The sequence below is a fragment of the Protopterus annectens genome, chromosome 11.part0 (assembly GCF_019279795.1).
Source record: "Protopterus annectens isolate FY-2018-M chromosome 11.part0, PAN1.0, whole genome shotgun sequence".
Lineage (NCBI taxonomy): Eukaryota > Metazoa > Chordata > Ceratodontiformes > Protopteridae > Protopterus > Protopterus annectens.
The window spans coordinates 1,451,549,079-1,451,575,447 of NC_056745.1; the positions used below are offsets into that span (position 1 = coordinate 1,451,549,079).

Here is a 26,369-nt window from a genome sequence, read left to right on the forward strand (position 1 = left end):
AACAATGAAACCTACATTCTAGATGATGTAAATATCAACTGGGAAAACATTAACAGCTCCACACCCACTCAATCTATTAACCTCTTCAATTTTACCCAAATAATCCACTCCGTAACCAGACCTAGTAAAACTAAATCCTCTGGTTCTACCCTTGATTGGATCCTAGTCTCCCACCCCAGTAAAATTATTGACTCTGGTACCATTCCTGACTCCATCAGTGACCACCTCCCTGCCTTCACCCTACATTCAACTTCCTCCTCCCCACACCAACACCAGTACATACACACACGAAACCTCAGTAACTTCATTCCCACTGTATTCGTAAACTCCCTTAAACAAATGAACTGGAATATTCTAAAAACCCTTCCTCTGGACTCCGCTGTCAACTATTTTAATTCCACCTTTCTAAATACCCTTAATGGTCTAGCTCCAATAACAACTAAAAGAACAAAAATCAGTACTGCCCCATGGCTATCCAAAAATACTAAACAGCTTATGCACCAAAGGACAAATCCTGGAAACTATACCAAAAGAACAAACTCCCTGAAACCCTTCTACAATGTACACAACTATGTAACCTTGCAAAAAAACAAATCATTAGAGATAAAAAATCTTACTACATCAGACTCCAGTCCAATCACACAAGCAATCCAAAAAAAATTCTGGAACTCAATATCTGCTCTTCTCAGCCCTGGCACCAGAAACACCCCATGCCCAGACCCCAGCAAATCTGATCAAGAACTAGCTTCATTATTTAACTCTTTCTTTATTAACTCCATAATCTGAACTCACTAAAACTTTTCCAAGCCATAATCTCCCCTCTCAATCTACTTCCCCCACTACCTCCCCTTCCACCCCTCCTACTGTCCCCAGCTCTCCCCTTATCTTCAACCATCTCAACCAACTACATAAAAAGACTACTCTTCAAAATAAAACCTTGCTCTAACACCCCTGACAACTTACCCTCTCAAATTCTTAAGCTAGCCGCTGATGGCATTGCTTATCCCATTATCATTCTAATCAACAGATCTATTCAGGAATCCTACGTCCCCAAACTTTGACATAAAGCTTACATCCTTCCTCTCTACAAAGGAGGCAAAAACACCAACATGTCTAATTTCTGTCCCATAGCTATCCTCTCCCCAATCTCAAAAATCCTGGAAAAATGCATCCACCTTCAACTCATGCCCTACCTAACCCAACACCAGCTCCTTACCTCAACCCTACATGACTTTTGGCCAGGACATAGTACCAAAACAGCCCTCCTTTCTCTCCTTGACACTGTCAATCATGCCCGAGACACTGGAAGAGTTGTATCCACTATGTTTCTTGACCTTTCCAAAACTTTCGACACTGTTTCCCACACCCACCTTCTGAGCCATCTTTCTAATCTCAGCCTCTCTCAAAATACCCTATCCTGGTTCTCCAGCTACTTGTCTGACAGATCACAAGCTGTGAAATGGAACAAAGGCACTTCTTCTTTTCTCCACACCCCTACAGGTGTACCCCAGGGATCCATACTGGGTCCTCTACTGTTCAACATCTTCATCAACACTTTTCACTGTGCCATCCTTAATGCTTCAGTAATTCAGTATGCAGATGACTCAACTTTAGTTTGCTCTGCTACTAATCTCCCTGATCTTCTATCAATAATTCAGGCTGCCTTCTCAACCACTGAAGCCTGGATGATCCACAACCATCTTTCTCTGAATGCCAACAAATCCAAATTATTAATATTTCCACCATCAAAATCCTTCCCTTCAGACAAAACCTCTTTCCAAGTACTAAGCCAAAACAACACTTCTATAGAAATTGTTACCCATGCTAAATTACTAGGAGCTATAATAGATGAACAACTAAAATTTGACCTCCATGTCGTTCAAAATATAAAGAAAACCCATCAAAAGCTTGGCATGCTATACAGAAACAGCCACTTCCTTTCATCCCACTCTAGACACACTCTTGCCTTAAATGACCTCCTTCCCTCCCTTATGTATGGTGCTCCCCTGCTAACAAACCTGTCATCCTCTCTCACTTCCAAGTTAGAAACCTGCTATAACAAAATATCCAAATTTGCCACTAACTCTAAGTACTCCCCCATCATTGTGAAGCCCTCCACTCACTACAGTGGCTAGAACTTCCTAGCTACCTAGACTACCTTCAATGGATCACAGCCCATAGACTCCTCTTCAACCCTACTAAATGCCCCGCTCTTTCCAACATACTTCCCCTCTATCTACCCAACAGACATCTCAGATCTGAAAATCAAAACCTAATCACTGTTCACAAACCTAACTACTCACCTGGACAGCTACTCCTCTCTTTTTCCTTAGCCAAAAAATGGAACTCACTTACCCCTACCCTAAGGACTATGCAGAATCTAGAAAATTTTAAGAGTCTCCTCCATTCATACCTTGTCATTAAATGGAAATGTACCCTCATCCTTCCAACCTAACCTACCTCCTTACACTGCTTCCTCATTGCTATCTCAATAATATTCTCTACTACAAAGCCTTCTTTATAAGTACACCTTCACAGATTTTCACCTAGAAATTTTAACTATCACTTTTACTGACACTACTCTAAATGTAACCATTTATGTCTTTGTATGTTATATATGCTACTAATATGTCACTGTGATATTATTAGCTATTACACTAGGTTATTTTGATAATCTGTGCTCATCACTATTATATATGCATTCTACTGTATTTGCATTGTGGAGCTTTTCTCCTCGGGCCTCCTCTGAAAATGAGCTATCTTAGCCCAGTGGACTTCCCCGGTCATCAAACTGGAAATAAATAAATAAATAAATAAACATGCAAAAAAGCTCACATAAACCCTACCATTCAGGGAGAAACCCATTTAACTTATATATACAAACTCTGTGGTGCCAGAACAGTAAAATAAAGTACAAACTCTAGAGTTCATTGAATATTTTCAGCAGAATGGTTTTGCACTTAAGAGTACTCACTAAAATTACTTTCACAGGGTTATCAGTTTCCAACAGAAGCTAAATAAAAACTCATCATTTGATTACTGTAGTGGGACAAGTCAAGGAATTATTTATGCACTGAATTCCAGGGTTCCACTCCTCTGTTTGTTAAATAGTATTTCTACACAACAATCTTGACCTGACCAAGTTACAGCTGTCTTGCATTTAAATATTTCTTTGTTTTTTATTTGCTTCTCTGTTTATTTTTGTTTATTTATAAGCTTGTAGGTTGAGCAGGTGGGCTGATTATTGTACACTATTTCCGTCTATGACCTGGGAGATAGCTCAAGCAAGACTGCATTCTGAATAAATGCTGGGAGTTGCAAGGTGTTTTTCTAGGTAGTCAGCAGAATCGAAAGAAGATACATTTATTTAAAGATTCCAAACTCAACAGATAGATGTTGCTAAGCAGCAACTTAGAGCTCAGAATTTCTCTGGTACCTGTTTGGTATAAAGCAGATAAAGGCTGTGCTTCCATTACTAGTGCAGGTAATTAAGATTTGGAATCTACTGCAGGGTAATATGGCAGGGCAGTGTTGTGGATAAACTCATAAAATGCTGCCATCCATTTGCTTACTTCCAAGAACTGTATTAATTGCTCTATATATGGTGTTACCAATGTCTTATACAGTCGGGGCATTAATTCAGAATCTCAAGATTCCTTTGTCTGTAGGATAATATATCACAAGCACACACGGATATCTATCTATCTATATATATATATATATATATATATATATATATATATATATATATGGGTCTACTACGGTTGATTGAAAATTCACTTGATTGAAAATGAAATTACTAGGACCACTTCACTGAAAACTCACTTGACTGAAACTCATTTAGTTGAAAGTCATAAATGGCCTTTTCCCCACTGTGGTGCGACCCTGGACTTGGTATATAAAGTAAGGGGGAGTGGGGGGTGAAGCCCCCCACATATCTTGGTTATATATTCTCTTTTGGAAACAGTTAAGTATCACTGTGTATAGTTTAAAATGTTTATAATATGTGGGGGGCTATGCCCCCCACACCCCCCAATGTGGTGGGCTGTGCCCCCCACACCCCCTTACTTTATATACTAACTCCAGGGTCGCACTACAGTGGGGAAAAGGCCATTTATGACTTTCAACAAAATGAGTTTCAAAGAAATGAGTTTTCAGTGAAGTGAGCTTTCAGTGAAGTGGTCCTACTAATTTCATTTTCAGTCAAGTGAGTTTTCAATCAACCTTAGTAGACCCATATATATATATATATATGTATATATATATATATATATATATATACATACATTTTGGGAGAAGTTCCTCAATCCACAAGTGGGCATCATTCCAATTTCTGATTTAATCCATGTCGCCACATAGTTGTTCCACTTTTAATCTGCATCAGGCCTTACTAGAAACTCTTATCCATAAGCATCATAGCTATCTAAGTGTCAGCAGCAGACCACTTTGTTTTGTTGTCTAACCCCTTAAACATAATTAACTGGGTTGATTTTAATAATCCACTCCTTCCAAATTAGATGCTTTAAGAGACAAAGTGTTGTCTTCATTTGCAAACTCGTCTGAACTTTCATATATACTTTTTTATTTAATTGTTAGCATGATATACCCTCTACTGCTCCAGAAACACTATGAGATTAAACAATGTGCTCAGATTCACAGATTAGCCAAATGAAGAATGAGAGAATCAAACCCTTGTCTATAGAGTAAAACCTGATGAAGAATGAGAGAATCAAACCCTTGTCTATAGAGTAAAACCTGATGAAGAATGAGAGAATCAAACCCTTGTCTATAGAGTAAAACCTGATGAAGAATGAGAGAATCAAACCCTTGTCTATAGAGTAAAATCTGATGAAGAATGAGAGAATCAAACCCTTGTCTATAGAATAAAACCTGATGAAGAATGAGAGAATCAAACCCTTGTCTATAGAGTAAAACCTGATGAAGAATGAGAGAATCAAACCCTTTTCTATAGAGTAAAACCTGATGAAGAATGAGAGAATCAAACCCTTTTCTATAGAGTAAAACCTGATGAAGAATGAGAGAATCAAACCCTTGTCTATAGAGTAAAACCTTGTACTACTTATTGAGTTGGTTCTTTACCTGCAAGTCCATTAAGTTATTACTTCCTTTTCTTTACACTGTAACACACTTATTACTTTTGATAATTTTGCAGAATTTCCCAACAATAATTGAGCACATATTAGACAGAGATGCAATATCACCACATATATGGTCATAGAACTGTTATTAAATTTGCTGTAACGGCAAGTTTATGCTGTTCTGTGATTGCCTAGTGACTTTTGACAAATGTTATTAGCACTAGCATTGTCACATTTTAGTTACTTGTACTCTGTTTCATGGGAATTTTAAAAACTGTGTACATCTTTTGAAAGACAATGGATTTGTTTGTGCATTTTTAAAAACTGGCAAGCTACAGAAAAAAATGTTTCCTACATGTTTTAGAAAGTGCCATTTTGGACCTTTAAAAAGTATACATTGCAAATGAATATTGGGGCAGAGTAAGAGAATACAAATCTTTTGTTTCCAAAGTTTGCTCTTTTATTTTATTTCTTAATATCTAGAAATGATTCATGCACACTTTCTTACTTACACTGACACTGGTAATAATTACACTTCCTTTACTACAACAAATGCAAACACAATACAAAAATAAACAAGCAAAAATAATATACTACTACTTTTGCATTCTAAATGCATTATCCAACATACATTTCTCCCTAAAAAGGTACATTTGTGCAAACTGCAAATAACTCTTAATGTACCTTATTATAGGATCATAGGATTATGGGATGTTACTAGGCTAGTGGCCCCATGGCCCTTACAAGCCTAGCCAATTCAGCCCATGTTCGCAAGGGTGTCTGGTTCAAGCAGACACTAAAATCAGCACCTACTGCCCCTGTCCAAGAGGGACACAGGTGAAACCCCCGGTGTAAATTTCTGGTTACCCATCATATCATCCAAATTACACCTAAACAGGGCCAATTAGGAGTTTAGTTTAACATAAAAATTAAGCTTGTTCCAAAGGTGAGGCAACCTCTGTGGGGCAAAACTGTCTCTCTAGCAAGTTCTATTAATGGTCACATACCAGGTTAAGGTCCTTTGATTGAGTGACCTGTGTGCCATTTGACTTGCGAATGTGCAGCATTTCCATTAAAGCTGGGTTAGAGATTGCTCTATATGCAAGGAACAGGTCACCTCTTAGCAGTCTGTATGACACAGAGTAAAGTGACAATGATTTCAGTCTGTCCACAAAAGACAGATCTTGAAGACCCTGAATTTTTTTTGCTGCAGGTGTTTGGAAAGGAACATACCAAAGGGAGTGTTGTACTCTATTATTGGCCTGATGAGGGAAGAGTACAGGGGGTTATAACCTCTTTTTTCTGGATTCAATGCCCTTGCTTATGAGATGAACAATATAAAATACTCTTCTTACCTTTGTGGAGACATGGTGATCAACTTTAAGGTTGCTGTCAACCTGTGTGTTCGGAACTCTCACTACTGACTGTGTGTTTAGGGTATTGCTATTGATGTAGTAGTTTGCAGGAATGTCACCCTTGCCAAAGGGGATGATAATGTATTTTTTTTGCATTAAGTTTAAGACCATGACTTTGACACCAGTCATTAGTCTGCGTAAGACCTTCTTGCAGGATGTTGACATTGCCAGGGGTTTCAATGATTGCTCCCAGTTTGCAGTCATCAGCAAACTTTGTCAGTCACAGTCCTTTAGTTTTAGCCTGTACTTCAGAGATTCTGAACAGTAGGGGTCCCAGAACCAATTTCTGTGGAGCACCAATGGTTAAGGTTGTGATACATGAGGTGGAGTCCCCTATTTTGACCATATAAGTTCTATCAGTGAGCAAGTCTGCAACCCACTTGACAATATATGGGTTGATACCCAGCTGGGCGAGTTTATCAATGATACCTGAGTGGGGGATTGTATCAAAGACTTTGGCTAAATCAAGGTAGGCTGTATGCACAGATTTGCCCTCATCTAGGACTTTGGTGACTGTCTCGAAGTTTAACATGCATGATCTCCCCTTGACAAAGCCAAACTGGGTTGGGTTGAGCATTTGGAGATTTCCATATCTATGTTAATAAGGTCCATGATGATTCATTCCATCGTCTTGCAGATAAGGCTGGTCAGGCTAATGGGTCTATTACTTCCTGGGGTCTGTGTATGCACCCCCTTTGTGCAAAGGGATGGTGGTAACTGTTTTCCATTATGCCGTCAATGAAAAGCGTGCCCAGTGGTGATGCTAATTCCTGTTTTAACTCATGTAGCGCACAGCCTGGAATGTTGTCTGGTCCCATAGAGGCTGTAATTTTTGCATTGGAGGAGCATTTAAGATCTGCTTCTCAGATATACTAGGTGAGAGACAGGTGTTAGGGATACTTTGGGATAATAGTGGTGGGAACAAGGGAGTGAAATTTTCACTGAACCTGTCAGCCAACAGGTTTGCTCTATCCATAGGTTCTGTATATGTAGTACCATTAATTTTGAGTTCAGCACAAATCTGGGCCTTACCTTTGAAGTTACGGATGTAACTAAAGAATGCCTTGTGGTTATCCTTAGTTAGGGAAGCTAATTTGAATTTGTAGTTAGCTTTGGAGGACTTTACAAGGAGTCTTATTTGCTTGTTTAAGTTGAAAACGGAGTGTTTCCAGTTTTGAGACCATTCCTTCCTACTCTTAGACAACAATTTCTTTCTCCTGTTGTATAGCTTATTAATGTTAGTTGTCTGCCAGGCAGGTTTGTTTCTCCTTGAAGATCTTGCTTTGATTCTATCAGGTACGGCAGAGTCAATACAATTGTACAGGTGCTCCTATAAAGCATTGGTGTATAACTCAGCATAGGTGTCTGTTCCTCCCTTCTCCCTTGTGACAGTAATGTCTTTTCTCTCAATTTCTTTTATACATTTAATTTTCCATATCATAATAAATCTCTAAGTTTTCCAGTGTATTTCTATACATCTTTCCAAAATTCACTTTCTCTTTATTTCTTACATCATCCTGCCGTAGGGAAAAATACTTTTTTTGTTTTTCACTACATCATTTATTGCAATTTAAATAAAAGTCCTTCATGGTTAAATGATCTTTTCCTAACTGCAATTCTTCCTACTGTCCAAAGTTATCCCATAACTTCTCATTTTTTTCTTTTTATTTCCTTTCCTTTTTAGGAATACCCACGTTCTTCCATCACCTCCAGCCGTATTGCTAAATGATTAGAAAAACCTGTCTTAACTGTATCACCATCTGCTACACCCAAACCTTCCACTAGTACAAAATAATCCATTTCAGATCCATCTACCCCCTTCTGTTAGTTCACTGACTTTTATTCCACACAGCTAACTTACCACATTTTATTACTTCTTGTGTTTTTTAACATCTTTTCCTTTCTTTTTATATTTTCATCTTAAATCACAATTAAAGACACCTGCAATAAGAAATTTTATGTTACCATCACATAATCTAATATTTGATGAAACTGAATCTCTCTTTTCTTGCTAGTGGTATATGCATATAATGCTGTAATTCAATAAACATTCTGTCCACCTCGCATCCACACTAGTTAACCATCCCATCCTTACCAATGTTACATCTAATATCTTTACCGTTTTTTACATAATACAACCATTTCAGAACAACATTAATTTGCTAAATTCCATATTATTTTTCCACACCACACCTTTTCTCTTTGCATTCTTTCTTCACTTGTCAGGAGTCTTGCATCCTGTATAAGAATAACACCTGCATCACATTTAGCACACCATTCCAATATCTCTATCCTTCTTACAATATTAATTATGCTATTTACATTTACTGAAAGTACTCTAAAATTATTACTTTTCCTTCTTTCAAAGTTTAAAGGGAGTATTTTACATTTTTATTTTCTTATTTTTTATTCTTTCCACAATTAAATGTTTTTCTGACTTTCCGTACAACTATTCCTTGATCCTCAAAGTTGAAATGTTCACTTTCCTCGTTAACTAAAACACACCTACAACTACTCCTTACCTTTCTTTTTAATGTTTGGTCATGTATTTTTAAGTCTTCTTTTCCCCACCTTTACCTTAACACCTATCGAATTTCTTTTCTTAACATTCTTTACATACTCTTCACAAACATCTGACTTAGCATTTTCAACTTCTTCATTTTCAACAGTCTCAGTGCAATTATCTGTATCCTCCTGAAATATTACATTTTTTCCAAGTTGTCTTTTATGACTTCATCCTCTTTATATTAACACCTTTTCCCTTTTTTTCACCTACTTTCTCATTACTTTCAGACATTACAATACTATCTTCATCATTCAGCTCAACATTATATATATATATATATATATATATATATATATATATATATATACAGATAGACTAACAGCCCTGCCCCTTTACTCAGTCTCATACAGACTGCTCAGAGGTGACCTGTGTCTGGCGTACAAGGCCATCTCCGACTCAGTCTTGATGGAGTTGCTGCATATCCATAAATCAAAGTCCACTCATGCAACACACACGCAAGGTCTTAACCTGGTCTGTGACATTAATAGAACTTGTTGGTGGGATAGATTTGTGTCCCAATGACTCCTTCATCGGTGGAATAGACTTCATCTCCGTATCAAGCAGAGTACCTCACTAGCCCTCTTTAAGAGGAACTTGGATGATTGGATGGGAAGCAGAAAATATACAGCTGGGATCCCACCTAGGTCTCTGCTGGACAGGGGAAACAGCAGGTGCTGACTTTATGTGAACATGGTTGAAATTCTTGGCTAGGCTTATAAGGGCCTCCGGGCCTAGTATCGTCCTATGAACCTATGAACAAATCAATTTTTACCTTACTGTCCCTGTATTGCCATCTGCATAAATACATTTGGTAAATGCTTTAACACATCATTTTAATGTTTAAAATAACATCCACTTCCCATCCCCATTCCAAATACCCCTGTCATTTTTAACTTTTGCAATATCAGAAACTGAATAACGTATAAATAAAAAATAATGTTGACATCTTTTAACTCAGTTTCATCAGCAATAATGTGAACAAACACTTTTTTTAAATTAGTTTCATTCCAGGGGTGCAGTCCTCCTTGTTTCACAATCAAACAAAAACATTTCCATTAAAGCATCACTATCAAATGTTCAGTCACAAAATGTCTTTTCCCCAAAGGAATCAAAGGTTTATTTTTTATAAACCCAAAGGTAACACTAAATTACCCCCAACAAAATATCTGCCTATTATTTCTTCTTTATTCTTTCTTATCCAAACATCAAAACCTTTTTTCTTTTTTTAATAAAGTTTACAGTAACTTCTGTTCTTCCAGCTACATCAACATACAATTTTTCAGATTGTATCCCACCAGTAACCTTATGTCCAACCAACTCACTACTCATTTCCTATCCATCCACTTCGCTGTCCATTCAGAAAACCTTTTTCATCTTATCTGACCATGAAATCTCAGACTGCTCCATGATCACTTTTATCCAATAAACTAACAAATTTTTCAACAGGCAATTACAACAATTTCTTCAAAATCCTGACGTTTAGAGTCAGCTAGACTCTGGTCATTTGTACTATCCACTCACTCACTCTAACAATTTTATGTCTGGCTGACAGAACTAGTCTCCTCTCTCAGTCTCAATTACTACACAACTTCTCATAGTTACCTCCACTCCAGGAATAGAAGCAGGATTTACAGCAGAAAAACATTCCCCCTCACAACAAAAAAATAGTAGGGGAAGTTCTCTGATGCCCAGGATAAATTTTCCCTAGTAGTATAAATACTATTGTAGGTCTCCCCTGAATAGTGGCTCCTAGCCTACTGGGACTAACCCAGTCAACAAAGGATAGATAGATAATATATATTTATTTTGCTGTTTTTACTACTATAATATGTTGCAATACAAGTGCCATCCTAAACTGTCTAAGCCATGCACTGTACTGTATATCATACAGGCTGCTGAGATGTGACCTGTGCCTGGTCTACAGAGCAGTCTCTGACTCTGCCCTAATGGAAATGATGCACATCCACAAATCAAATGGGACAAGAGTCACCCATTCCAGGGATCTCAACTTAGACTGTGGCATTACTAAAACATGTTGGAGAGACAGAAATATCTCCCAGCGATTGCCAGTACACTGGAATAAGCTCCCACGTCACATGATACAGAGCTCGTCAATGACCCTATTTAAGCTCAGCCTTGACATTTGGATAGGTGACCATAAATTCACCTGGAGGTGGCACCTATGTCTCTCATGGACAGGGATAGTCAGTGCTGATCATAGAATTGCTCTGCTAAAAACTACCATCTAATTACAGTAATTTAGAGTACTCAGGTTTTTTACATGGCTAGGCTTGTAAAGGCCGTAGAGCCATTAGTCTAGCAACCTTGTAAGAACCTACGAACCAATGTAAATGTTGCATTTGAATAGTGCCAAGACTCACAATGCAGAGTTCCAGAATACAGAGACTGAATAGCCAAAAATCTGGATTTGTATATATTAAGTCCAAGATTTACATTTCTTGGAATATTTATTTATTTATTTTATTTTTATTTTACATTTGTTGACTGGGCTAGTCTAACTGGATATATGTCCATTTTCAGTAGAGGCCCGGGGAGAAAAGCTCACATAAAAGACACTAACAAACAGAACATTTAACTACAGTTACAGATTATTTGTCAGACAAAACAGCTGTTACATGGTAACGTTAGCATGCATGACAGGTAAAAATAGAACAAATAAGATGAATTCTCCCCATCCTTTGGATGAATTTTTTTTTAAAGCAAACACTGCAAGAAGAAAAAAGTATTCAGAAAAATGTAGGGGGTTCCCAAATCAGAGTTATGAGTAAGGCACAGGAGAACAGACTAGTTATAAACAGAATAGGGCGAACTAGTTGAGGGGCAGTAGCTCATAAATAAGACAGATAGATGTCCGTACAGTTTTTCCTGGGTACAGTAGATCCAGCTTAGAACGTAGGGGTCTTAAAGTGGCTATAAAGTGAGTAGTAAATGGTGCTATAGCCTAGGATACTAGGAGGAGAAAAAATCTTAGTCAGGGTTAGTACAGGGACATAGCCAGTGGGCTGTAAGGTATAATTTGAGTTTATTTTTAAACTGTGTAGTTGAAGAAAGAGATGTGAGTTCACTGGGAAGGAGGTTCCAGGTTTTACCCACAGTGTTAGAGAAAAGGGAATCTCCTGCTTTATTGTTGGGTTTTTGTCTCGATACCAGTAGTTTATTTGCTGAGCGGAGGTCTGTAAGATTTTTATATATTCTCTTTATAATATTCTCTTTCCTATGTCAGTATGTATACATTTGGGGTGTATGGGGAATCTGTCAAAACATTTGGGGGTACTCCCTGCAAATAACAAGAAGAAAAGTGATTTTATATATTCATGCTTCAGCTTTATTTTCAGTATTTTTCAGTATTTTAGGACTCAGCATTGTGAGTCCCAGCATTTGAATAGGGAGCACTGTGTGTCTTATATATATTTATGTACTGTATAACTGTGCACACAATGACAGAGTAAGAGAAAAAGAGAAACACACACACACACACACACACACACACACACACACACACATTCACACTGTCAGATAGTTTGATGTACATCTTTGTGAACAGATACAAACATGAATGTTGTACTGTACTTTTGTGTCACTGTTGTCAAAGAACAAGCAAATCTAGTAAGTCTAAAAAACTAAATCTGTATCAATGTTACTAATAAAGTGCTGGATATGTTGTTTTTGTAACTAGCGTACCGGTGTCTATTAGTTTATTATGTATTGCACATCTCTCATGCAGCGTTCTTCCAGTAATCTTAAATTTGTGACGAAAACATCAGAGATCACCTGTACATAATACAAAAGCAAAATATTAGGCCCTCTTGAAGAATGAATTTGGGCACGTCTGTGTAATACTGAAGGTGAATCGCACTCTGAACACGGGACAAATTAAGAGAAATATTTGCCTTTCTTTTCAACTATTCAAACTGTCTTGGCAGAGGGGAAGCTTATGAAATATACCAGAAAGCTTTTTGGAAGGTCTTTTACATGCCATTATTGATAATGATGGTAAAGTACCTCTATTCCGTATGTTTTCTCCTTCCTAAATTAGTCATACTCAGTTTCCTTCCGTCAGCACTTACCCTTAAGGGCTAAATAAGGTACTGAAAAAGCATCTAAAAAGGTATGCTGGTGAATATGTCTTTTTCACCCAAAATAGGAACTGCATTAAAACTTGAATATAGATACCTTTACTGCATTTCTAACTTTGTCTTTGTATATTTTAAAGGAAATGTTTCCAGACAGCCCATTTCTATGTGGATGAGAGTACATCCCCAAGAGTGATTTCTACTGAACCAGAACCGCTCCTTCAAGAAACAGGTATTTCTCAAATTAGCATATTACTGCTTTTTGGATTACTGCTATTTGGCTATCACAAAAATGAGTGTCTGTGTTTGCAATACAGATATACAAAATACATAGCAATTTTAAACTAATGGTCAATTTGCAAAAATGAAATCCAAAAAATTATCCCTTTCTAAATATTGTCTGTTAAAGCAGCATTTTCCTACCTGCACAGAGTTTTGAGTAACCAGAATGTGCTTTGATTTCTTCATGCAATAATAAATATTAGTCCTTATACCGTTTGCCTTAAACAAGAAATAAGAAAAAAGTGTCCCATTAATGCCCACTGATGCACTATTCTTTTTTCATATTACATTTGTCTGATATACAACTTACAAATTCTTGTGCATTTCCTTTACATGTTGTGTTGCACCTCACATGTCATTTAGCATTTACTTTTTTAGAAGTCAGAAAACAATCTCATGAAGTCAGAAACTTACATTTTCTAGCATATTAATTTGAGCATTTGACATGTATTCCATAAAATTGAAAAGAAATGTAGAGATCACACAAGTCACACACATGTAACATTTTTGAAAAGTGCATAACTCGGTTATTAAAATACTTATATTCGACTAAATTATGATCAGATCTGAACTTGCTTTATACCTGAACAGGTCTTTGCAAGCATAACACATGTGTACTAACAGCTGCTGTGTTTTGCCAATGAAATCTTAGCTAGGGCAGAGCTGCTGCTAAAACAGAAGTGTCAGACATATCACAGTTGTACCAAAGACATTAGTCTGTCATTACAAAACCACAGCTGTGTGGCCATTCTTTTTAAATGTGCCTGTCTTGAATATTGGGGTGTAGCTGTTCTTTCCCCACTTTCTTTCATCTTTATTCTGAAAATTTAAATTGTTCTCCCTGCCCTATAATGTTATGTGTTGTTAATGCAACTTCCAATTATTATATTCTTACTCATTAATATACATACCTTAAAAATTCTTAATTTAAAACACAAAAATGGTGTAATGTTCTGATCTCACTTTGCATTTTATACAGTATTTTATGCTGTAACTATTAAGTTATATCTGAGCTAAATGTAAAAGTATCTGACACAATGATATGACTGTTGACCATGTGAGATGTTGTTTCTTTGAATCATGATAAATTCCTTTTGTTTGCATCATGACCTAAGATATGACCCATAGACATAGTCCACTAACTGTTGTTAACAGGCAAGAGAAATGAAAAAGGTTCACTAGATTTTGTATACAATAATTCTATGTGTGTATTAATTCATGTTTTGTTGCACTGGTTGTTTAGTAAAATATATTGTTCACCTACTTAGAGAATCAAATTATTTTAAGTCTGCCTAGGAATTTTTTTTATCACAGGTTTTCTTAGTTGCCTCATTTATTTTCAGTATTGCTGTATTATACACTGATCCTGTTGTTGTGTTTTCTACATCTCCTCAGATATTTGTAGACACAAGTTAATGTCAGTTTATAAAGACAGGGCTGATAAGGGTATATTTATCTGACATTGCCACTGATCTCCTGCAGAAAACAATAGTGTAGTGTGTTCTGGAGTTCTCAAACCTAATAGTTGACTCACAACATCAATAACTTCCAACTGTTTCAGTTTATGTGAATACCTTGGATGCTAAGACTCACAACGTCTAGGGTCGCACTCTCTACACTGCCCTTCGAGTGAAGTTCTGGTGTTATAACTGGAAAGCCTGATGCCATATTTCACTGCTTGCCATCCTATTAGCTGAGGGCAGAGTATTAACAACATTCTCCGTACTTTTTACTTCTTATATCTTTTTATTACCTGATCACTTCATTTTGTGTTGCCGCTGGAAGTACAACTCCTTTCAGATGCAACACAAAGAAGAAACGTTGCTTCCCTTTAAAGGAAACATAGTGACAAGCCTTACAGAAGAAGTCTATTCCTCTCTCACTTCAAACAATGAGAATAAAAAAAATGTCAAACTCTACCCACTAGTTTGAAATAAAGTGACATCATTCTGCATCACTCTTAAAACATATTATTTTTTCCAGAATTAGAAACATGAGAGTTTTAAAATATATGAAAATGTATTATTGGAAAATGGTGTACTGCTAATCTGATACCATGGTACTTAGGAAATAGTATAGTTAGTTATATGTCTGCATAGATTAACTGTATTAATCAATGAATTCATGTATTAATTTATTTATTCCTTAATTTACTAGGGAAGTTTGAATGGGCTATGGTAGCCCCCTTTTTAGTGGAGGCCCAGACAGAATAGTTCCTACTGCAAAATAGGCAGTTTTATACAACAAAGAAAAATGTAAACCTTAAAGCTACAATACAAACATGCAGTAACTGGCAGGCAGCTATACTAAAAAAAAATCTGTAATCAGTAAAATGTTGAGTCACTACATATTAATTAAAAGTGACATATACAGCAAAGTTTAAAATGTCAAATTACAATTTTACATTTATGGTTTGGAGAAATGAGAGAGGAGGTGTGGGAGATATGAGTAGAAAGCAAAGAGTAGGTAAGCGAGCAGAGTGCGCATTTGTTAGGTGATACAGGGAAAAGAAAGCTGTAGTTAAGTTGGGGTAGATATTAAAGGTAATAAGTAGGATGTGGGATTTTGCTACAGGGAGAAAACGTGTCTGGGTGTAAGTATAGACAGTAGAAATGTCTTTAAGAGCAAAAGAATAGAAAACAGAATTGACTCTTGATTGAAAATTTGCTTCTTGTGGTATGTAGGGATAATGTAAGTGTGTAAGGGCCAGGGTAATATACTTTTACAATACTATAATATTAGCACTGTACTTACAACTTTTGATCGGTATATGGAAATCACAATGACTGTTACTATTCAGTCGCAGTTCAAAGGAACTTGTATAGATGACATCATCACATTAAAGCAATAGTTATATAATGGAGTGCTGTTCTGGGAGTTACAAATCATCATGCAGAAACATGAGAGACAGAACATTTTTTTTTTACTTTAGTTACAGATAAGAAAACAAATGAAAGCAAATTGTTCAGAATATACACTAGTAAACAAATTTGCAAATTGTACCTTTTTGGCTGTTGAAACAGGAATTTGAAGACGCGAGCAAGTAATATCAAGTATTACAATGTATGAAATCAAGAAATGTTGAGATGGGGATTAGCGAATTTCAGATGAAGTGGAAAGCACATTCGATTTTTAAAGGGAATATAATTATTTGTACTGAGAACAGTAATGTTACTTATAAGCATGCATGGAGTGCAACTAAATTTTATTATATTAAACGTAATTTAAGGAACAGTTCCTCCTTAAGATTAATTCCAAGTCTGGTCTGTTTGAGAAGCAACCTAAACCATGAAGTGGTTCACCCAAACCCTGTCCTACAAACATCTAGACTGTGGAATATAATTATAATGGTAATATAGAATGTAGTCTGTTTTTGCTAATGCAATGTTTTAGCCACTTTGGGATAACCCTAACTTATGAAACATTTTGTGAATTAAGTGTCAGTAAGCTCTTGTACTCCCTGAAAATACAACTGTTCCTTCCAAGACAGTCATAAGTAAACTAGGAGATAATCTGTTTGATGGATTATGACAATACATATATTTTTACAATAGTGGTAATTTAAAACTGTTGAGTGTAAGATGAGGTAACTACACTGTGAAATATGAATATTTAGTAATAAAAAAACAATAAATGAAAGCTAAACATTTCTGAAGTGCAAAACAAACATATATTGGATAGAAGGAAACAAAGAGGCAAATCAATGGCTACAGAACAGGATCAGGGATAAATGATCACATAACTGTTTCAAGACATGAAATTAGGGAACCCATTCTGGCCATTTACTTGTCTTTTTCAGGACTCTTTTGATGTTTTCCTGAAATAAAGGATTTCACAACATTCCTCCACATATGACTGATTTGAAGATTTATTTCAACAAGATACAAGTCATAAGCAAATTGTACTATTCATGAGTTAAAACATTTCTTGAATTAACCTTCACGTTTTAAGCCAGTAATAGCTTTCAGACTAAGTATGCAGAATGGAACTCCCTAACAAAATGTATCTTCTGCCAAACCACCGAACAAGATACTATATACAGAACTAATAACACACCAGAAATGTGGACAGCAAAAGTCTAGATACAACTCCACAGAATTATAATAGACAGTTAAGCGCTTTCGTCCCCAAGTGGGACTTCTTCAGAACTGCCATTATTAAAACAAAAGCCATTTAAGTACATCTCAAACTAATAACAAACTAACTCTAAGTGTAACTGATTGGTTCATTGGATGTCACATGATTAGTTTGAGATGTATTTAAAAGGCTTGTGTTTTAATAATGGCAGTTCTGAAGAAGTTCCACTTGGGGACGAAAGCACTTAACTGTCTGTAATAAATCTGTGGAGTTATATCTGGACTTTTGCTGTTTCTTCCACATATCCGGTGTGGTTATTAGTTGGATTCTTGCTTTATACCATATACAGAGGATGATGCTCTCATGTAATATATGATGTACATTTATTACGTGGGGCAGTATATATTATAATATATTATGTAACAATGTAAAAAAATGTATGAAACCAGATAAAAACACCTGTACCCAAGTCAGCAGTTAGCAGTCAACACAAAGTGAGGACTGAATCACATCAAGCAGTTTATTAAGCACTTTCATCTGCATGTATCCAGCAACTACAGCGGAAGTCAGCTGTACATTAGTCAACCGTATCTTGTGCCAGACCTTCTGGTACAAGCAATGAATGAATTGTTTGCATACAATAAATAGAACAGCACATTTTGAAATATATTTTTAAATATGAGACATAGATGTTTTATTTTTACTTTTCATCCACTTTGATTTGCCACATAAAACTACATTTTCATGATCTGAAATCCAATGAATAATTATAATAATATTACATAATAATTATGTCTAATTTGTAGTCAGTGCAGTGATTATAATTTTTAATAAATCTTTGTAGTTTCATACATTCATATGTAAGTACTAAGCTAGCTGCCCTTTTGGGTCATTTTAAGCCGAACCATTTTCCCTTTTTTGTACTTGAATTAACCTATCCCATTTGGTTAGAGATTGGCCTTATCTGCCCCATGGTCAATAATTATATATTATCCCTAATGAGAATAACTAGGATCATAACATTGATACTGTGAGGGGACCCATGCAGGGGATAAAGCATTTAGGAGATACTTCTGTCCATTAGTTGTACAAGGAGCAGTCTTTGTGTACATTTTCTGTTTCCCATCCATATATACAAGTTACACATCAATATGGACAGGGGTGAACTTTGTTTTATGTTGATAGTGAGTCTATTCCAGAGCAGTAGCAGCCTGTATGAGATATACCTGTCCTTTCAAACTATTCTGCTGATGTTACAGAAGAGGTTTAGATCCCTGGACTAAGTATTTCTGATGCCATATGACCTGTTGATGTGCAGTAAATAAATCAGTAATGGATCAGAAGATGCCTTATATAGCAGACACAAGTCACCTCTTTGCAGTTTGTAGGACAGCCAGTATAATGACAGGGCTTTGAGTTGGTCCATTTGGAACATGTTGTTTAGGTCTTGTATCCTTTTAGTAAGGTATATCTGTTGGTGGTCCAGTTCTTGCATGTGTCTGGACACATACATGTCTAAGGTAACATTTTATTTAATGACTGTCCAAATGAGTGCTGAATAAAGGTGGACAGCGACATCCCTAGATCTAGACAAAATACAAAATCCCTTTGTTTATAAGCTCTGCAATATAGAAGGACATTCTTACAACAATGGGCATATGCTGGTCAAAAGTTAGGACACTGTTCATATAAGTTCCCAAATACAGAACAACTGGGTCAACTGAACTCTTAGAGGTGTATTGTAAATCTGGTATTTCCCTGGGGTAGTTGACTTCCTAAAGGATACAATCATTCATTTTTTGCCATTTAGTTTGAGTCCATGATTTTGGCAACATAGGATCATAGAATGTTACTAGGCTATTGGCCCTGAGGCCCTTACACACCTACCCAAGAATTTAGCACATGTTCCAACAAGTCAGCACCCTATGCCACTGTCCAGCAGGAACACAGGTGGAATATTAGGGGGTCTATTTTCAGTTCCCCATCCAGTTATCCAGATTGCGGTTGCCAGTTATTTATTTGGACAAATACATGCTGGATGACTAAATCATTTCTGGATTCAATGACTGCTCCCAGCTTGCAGTTATCTGTAAATTTATTCAGCCAGAGCCCTTGGGTATCATCTTTTACTTCAGTAAATGGGTGATAAACAGGAATTTAAATGTAAAATATTTTCTAATTGTAAAACATTAATTAAAATAGTGCACATAGGAAGAAATGCAAAGCATTGTGAATGAGTGTGGTTACCAAAAATGGAAAAATTCCTTGAAATCTCATGATTTCTTTGGTACTCAAGCATTCGGACTTCTAGATTTTATTTTACATCCATAGGGAAAAAAATGGAAAATTGTCCTAGGTATTCATTCTGTTGAAAGTGGATGTGATGGGTATCTACTCCAGGCCAGCAATCAAGGAGGCTCAATCATCACCAATGACTCCAACGAGGGATGTTCACTAAGATCAAAGATTGATTCATACAGTATTTTCAGATGCAGCTCCCAGCACCAAGCACAATTTCCCTTAAGAACCAACAGGGAGCACACTCCAAACCTGGGGCTGGATTCTCCTTCTCTCGCCAGACCCACAAAAAACTCCACACAGACCACTTTGGAGCTCTTTATCCCTGTTCCAGTAGCGGACACACACACACTTGGATATCTGAGTTTCACACACACATACACAGCTGGGAAAAGCTGGCATAGATTTACTGTATGTGCTCCTTTTTGCCCAGACTCTGAGGTAATTATGCTGCCACCAGTCAGCTACCCTAAGGCTGTTACAAAGGGTGTCCAATTATACTGTATAAAATTAACACTAATACAAATGGTATAGTGTGACCAAAGCAGCAAAGCTTTCAGGAGTAGTCACAGTGTCACTAAATCAAGCATAAGTACTCTCAATATGTTAAAAGCATTCTCTAAAAGGACCAGCCACAATGAAAGGTATTAAACTATTTAATATGAAATAATAAAGCAGAAAACAGGAGAATACTGAATAATAAACAACAGAGTTTCAACCACAAAGGTATAAAAATAATACAGTTGGATAGTTTCTCATAGATGTAGAAAACAATACTAAACTATTCTCACTAAATATCCCTGACTGACTAAATAATTACCTCTGCAAAAGCCAGGTGAGTCTCTCTCTCTATGTCTGTGTGAATGTGTCTGATAGATATAATTTCAGAAATCTTTACAGTCAGATTCCAAAGTAATGCTGCAGGAGTTCCAAAGAAACCAGATGCTGGTTAGAGGATGACATCACCTCTGGTCACCTGACTCTGATACTATACACACACACACACACACACACACACACACACACACACACACACACACACACACACACACACACACACACACACACAAACACAGCTTTGCTAAGATCTGTGGCAACATCTGAAAGCTATAACACAATTTCAAATGTTCTGTCCTTCCAGGGTTCTCTGATGAACAAACACATTTAATCAGTTACAACAATACAATATAATATGAATGCATACATTCTTTCTGTCCAACAGGACCTACTGTTGATGCATTTTTAACAGAAGTAACTTTAGAGATATATCTTTAAGTCAAACGTCTGTACAAATCAGTGTGATAGCCAAATAACACAAAATTCTTTACAAAACTCCAGCTAGCTATGCTGGCATATGTACACATGTACTGCCCCTCTTTCCCTGGAACAGGTGGCACTACTACATAATATCAAAGTAGTTATAATCCTTTTTCACAGAAATTGCATTTAGGCTGAAGAAAAGAAAATTGTGAATGGTGAAACGGTAGCCAAATTGATTTGTATGTTCATTTGTGAAACCTAAAAACATCTCTTGCTGCAAGACAGTTCCACAACCCTCAATGGATTCCAGTATAAACTATGTGATTATGATATTAGCAAAGGATTTGGTACCAAATAAAAAAATAATATTTTATGTCACAAAAATAGTCTTGTTTTGAAAAAGCTGTCTGTAATGGTGGAAAAAAAATGTATGGGAAATATTTGTGATTGGTACTGAATAGTAATTTCTCATCTGCCACATTTTAAACCATCTGATTTGCATATGTCTAGAAAGGGTTAACTAAGAATAAATGCATTCTGCAGCTGTGGTAGTGTTTTATTATGTTAATGATAACCATTTTATAATATACGACAAATGTTCCACTAGAATAAAAAAGGGTTGGCAGTTGGGGGTTGGTATAACAGTTAAGATGTTTAACTTACAGGCAGAAAGTACAGGGTTTGATTCTCAGCCCTGTGAGAAGATGTCTCAGTGAAGTGAAAATAAAACTTAAAATAACCTATAATGGCAACTTACATATGAAAAAAGTCAATCTACACATCTTTAAATTTAAACATTCAAAATATCTCCTCATCTTCTTCTACATTTGTAACAACTTCTACAATGATTTGCTGATACATCCCTTGTATTTCATGATCTACTTGATCTCAACAAATTCATTTTGCTGGACCCCACCTCAACAATCTTAAAACAAATACTGCAGTCACCAATAAATGCATAATTAAAATTAAAAAGCAGGTTACTATGTGGTTGAGATGCTATCAGTGTTCCTTTTCTTCAAGAATACGCCTTACCATGTGGTTCTGCAGCCACAGGATAGGTTACATTAAACAAGGAAATGCTCCCTGCATGGGGCGGTCACCTTACCACTTCACTGATGTCTGTCATACAACACTTACAGCATCGCAGCATCAAACCTGGAAAGCATTTTGTACTCTTAATTACAGCTTCCTTTTTATTTTTCTGTTTGTATTTCATAGAACATTGACGAATTGTGTGACAGCACTGTTCCCATTGCAACTTTCAAAGCTATAAAGCACCTAACACTTCTATGCCTTTTCTTTTTGTTTTTTCACTCTCTCCCCTCTCCCTCTGTAACTGGTGACACATGGACAAGATAAAGTTCTGTCTCCTACAGAGAACTATGAAGAGGTTTATCTGTTCGTAACCAGGAAGTTATAGGTTCTTGAAATGTATGACAGGATTTACCTCTCCAGCTTCAGTTTGCTCTTATGGTGATTTTTTTGGCATCCATTTCACAAACACTTCATAGGCTCATAGATTCATAGGTAGGTACTAGGCTATTGGCCCTAGGGCCTATATAAGCCTAGCCAAAAAGGTACCCTGGCTTTTGCCACCCAAGAAAATTATTTTCCTGTGCCACTGTCAAGCAGAGCCACAGAGGTGATCCTCGGGGTGAATTTCCTATCTCCCATCCAATCATCAAGATTCTTCTTGAAAAGTACTAATGAGCTTTGTTTGATACAGATAGATAGTTTGTTCCAGAGTATGGGAAGTCTCTGGGACAGGAATCTATCTCTCCAGCATGTTTTGTTTATTGTGGTGACAAGGTTTAGGTCCCTAGAGCGTGTAGCTCGGAGGGATTGGGATTTCTTTAAGTGGAGCATGTCCAACAGCTTTGAGTTTGACATAGCTTTGTATGTTAGGCAGAGATCACCTCAGAGTAGATGATATGCAACAGAGTAAAGCTGAAGTTTTTTGAGACAGTCTGCGTAGGGCATCTGTTTGAGGCCAGTAATCCTCTTTGTGAGGTATTTCTGTGGCCTTTCCAGTTGTTGTAGATGTCTTGTGATGTACATACCAAAAGGGGCGTTGTACTCTATAATGGGTCTAATGAGTGATGAGTAGAGGGGAACAATGACCTCTTTTTTCATAAATGAGAAACCTTTTGTGATGAGGTCTGCCACACAGAAGGATTTCCTGACTACTGTGGCGATGTGATTATCAAAGGAGAGACTACTGTCCACCTGTGTCCCAAGGTCTCATCACACTTTCAGTGTTAAGTAGACTACCACTTATGTGGTAGCTCATGGGTACAGAGTTTTTACCAAAGGGGATGACAATGCACTTTTTGGCATTGAGCTTGAGGCCATGGCTTTGACACCAGGCATCTGTCTCAGTGAGGCCCTTTTGTAGGATGTCCACATCGTTAGGAGTTTCGATTATGGCTCCTAGTTTTCAGTCATCTGCAAACTGCATTAGCCAAAGACCTTCTGCATTAGCCTGTACTTCAGAAAAGTAGATACCAAACAGGAGAGAACCCAGGACTGAACCCTGTGGTACTCCACTTGTCACTGGTCTGAAGTCAAATTTGGAGTCTGCTACTAACACAGTGTGGGTTCTGTCAGTGCACCAGTTGGCAACCCATCTTGTGACAGGGATTTATACCTAGTTTAGTGAGTTTATCTATAATTCCAGAGTGGAGGATGGTGTCAAAAGCATTGGCAAGATCTAGATAGGCTGTGTGAACCACCTTACCCTCGTCTACAGCTTTGGTGACTGCTTCAAAGAAGTCTATCAGGTTTAGGAGACATGATCTGCCTTTTACAAACCCGAACTGGGTGGGTCCATAGTTTGGAGATTACCAATGTCTTAGGTTATAAGTTCCATGATGATGCGTTCCATGGCCTTGCAGACCAGGCTCGTTAGGCTAATATGACAGTAGTTCCTGGGGTCTGTAGTGGCTCCCCCTTTGTGGAGTGGGATAACTGTCTCTGTGTGCCATTCAGTCTGCACAAAGCCTGAGGTGAGGCTATGACTGAACATGGTGCTTAGGTGGGGTGCCAGTTCATTCTGTAGTTCATGTAGAATGCAGCTTGGGATGTTGTCAGGTCCCATGAATGCTGTGTTCTTGGCTTTGGAGAGTGTGGTTTTTACTTGTGCAGCCATGATTACAGGAACTTTGCATTCTTCTGGTATAGAGATGAGCCCTTTTGGGGGTGAGAGAGGGGTAGAGTTAGCACTGAACCTATCTGCCAGGATGTTGGCAATATCAGTTGGTTCTGTATATTTAGTGCCATTGTGCTGAAACTCAGAGCAGATCTGAGTGTTGCCATTGAGATTCTTGACATAGCTATAGAATGCTTTGTGGGTGTCTTTAGAATCAATGGCAATTTTGTTTTCGTAACTAGCTTTCAAGGATTTTATGAAGGATCGCAGCTTCTTACTGAGGCTGACCAGGGAGTTCCTCCAATCATGGGATTTTATTCTTTTTTGCAACAATTTCTTTCTTCTGTTGTAGAGTTTGTGGGTCTATATCATGTAGTTGAACTGCAATAAGTCCGATTACGTGAATATCATCCCCGAAAGTTCAAAATGCAAGAATTTTGAACACACAAAACAGCGATTTTTTTCCCCAGGGAAAACAAATCGCTGTTCCGGTACAAAACCAACATACACACGTACACTTCAAACCATTCCTAATGTGGGGGGCTGTGCCCCCACACCCCCAACATAGGGGGCTGTGCCCCTCACACCCCCCCTACTTAAATATACCAACTCTGAGATCGCACCAAAGCGGAGGAAATAGCAAAGCCACAGAAATGGCCCACCGATTATTTTTCCTGGGAAAAAAAATTGGTGTTCCGCGGCTTCGCTATTTTCACATTTCAAACTTCCCAGTTCAATTTTACGGCATTCGGACACCTGTGCATTGGAATTCCTAATATAGACCCGAGTTTGTTTATGGAAGGGAACCACTAGATTGAGTTCCTTTTTTTGGAGGATAGCATCTTGGTACTGTTAGGGATAGCATGATCTATGCACTCGTGTAAGTGCTTATAAAGTGCATTTGTCTAAGATTCAGCAGTCGTACCTCTATTTATTGTCCGTCTGCATGGGTGTCGTGAAGTTTGCCACTTCTGTCTTAAGAAGCGTGAAGTTGGCTTTGGAGAAATTTTTTACGGTGTTTTCCCTAATGGGGGTGGGGGCCGGATGTGGATGTCTAGGGTGATTAGCTTGTGGTCAGATCTGACCAATGAGGAATTGACCTCTGATGTGGAACACCGGTCGCCCATGTTGGTAATGACCAGGTCTAAGATATTACTGCCCCAGTGGGGGTGTGGATAAGTTGATCCAAGGCGCTGGAATTTATGAATTCCAGAAAACATTGAGCAAAAGAGTTGGTACATGAGAAGTTTTCCCGGTTAATGGTAGGGTAGTTGAAATCACCCATTATGAGGGTGTTGGGTTGTACCCTAATATTTTACAGTGTATCAAGAAATGAGGAGTGGGAATCCTGGGGCATGGTGGGGGATCTGTAGCAAGTTACAATTTGAATTGCGGTCTTGCCCAGAGTTAGTTGCACTTGGATAATCTCGGATGCATTATGCTGAGCAATTAGCCTGTAGGTGTGGATATCCTTAATAAATATGGACACGCCTCTGCCTTTAGTGTTTCGGTCCAGGTTAGGTGGCCGAAAGTTGTGGTATGACTTATAGCCTGGTAATGCAGGGGTGCTCTCTGGAACCTTAAACAATGTCTCTGTCACTGCACAGTTATTATCTTGATTATAAGTAGAGACCCTGTCATTATACTCTGTGCTATGCATGTCTTACCTTTACATTTGTTCTTAACTACAGTTTACCTTTCTCATTCAGCAAAAATATGTTTTGCATATGGCACAAACACCTACAGAATGAAAGACAAATGATAACTGACTGACACTTGCAAAGGTAATGACTTCAAGAGTTGTATTCATAAAGTAATTCACAAGATCAGACAGTTACAACTAGCAGTTAAGTATGCAAAATGGGAAAATTGCAATCTTAGCTACAAGCCTACTAATGATTTATTTTTACTATCTTTTATATTATGCTAAAAATCTATGCAATGAATAATGGTGAAGTACTTACTAACAATTGAAGGGCTAACTCTCCATTTCCATAAAAGAGTGCCAAAAGTCCTTTTCCATGAACCCCCCCAGAGACAAAAACTGCACCAAAATTGCCATGTGACCAAGTTTATTAAATACTATATGTGGAGCTGAGTCACTAAAATGGTAAACATGTCTTCACA

At 37.4% G+C, this 26,369-nt stretch overlaps 1 protein-coding gene across 1 annotated transcript in view; it reads left to right on the forward strand.

Moving 5' to 3' along the window:
- PTPRZ1 (protein tyrosine phosphatase receptor type Z1) overlaps positions 1 to 26,369 on the forward strand; it is a 1,642,174-nt gene that overhangs the window by 1,059,921 nt on the left and 555,884 nt on the right. The window contains exon 15 of the mRNA XM_044088744.1: positions 13,315 to 13,406. Within this exon, the coding sequence (XP_043944679.1) occupies positions 13,315 to 13,406 (92 nt within the window). The remainder of the gene's footprint in view (positions 1 to 13,314; positions 13,407 to 26,369) is intronic.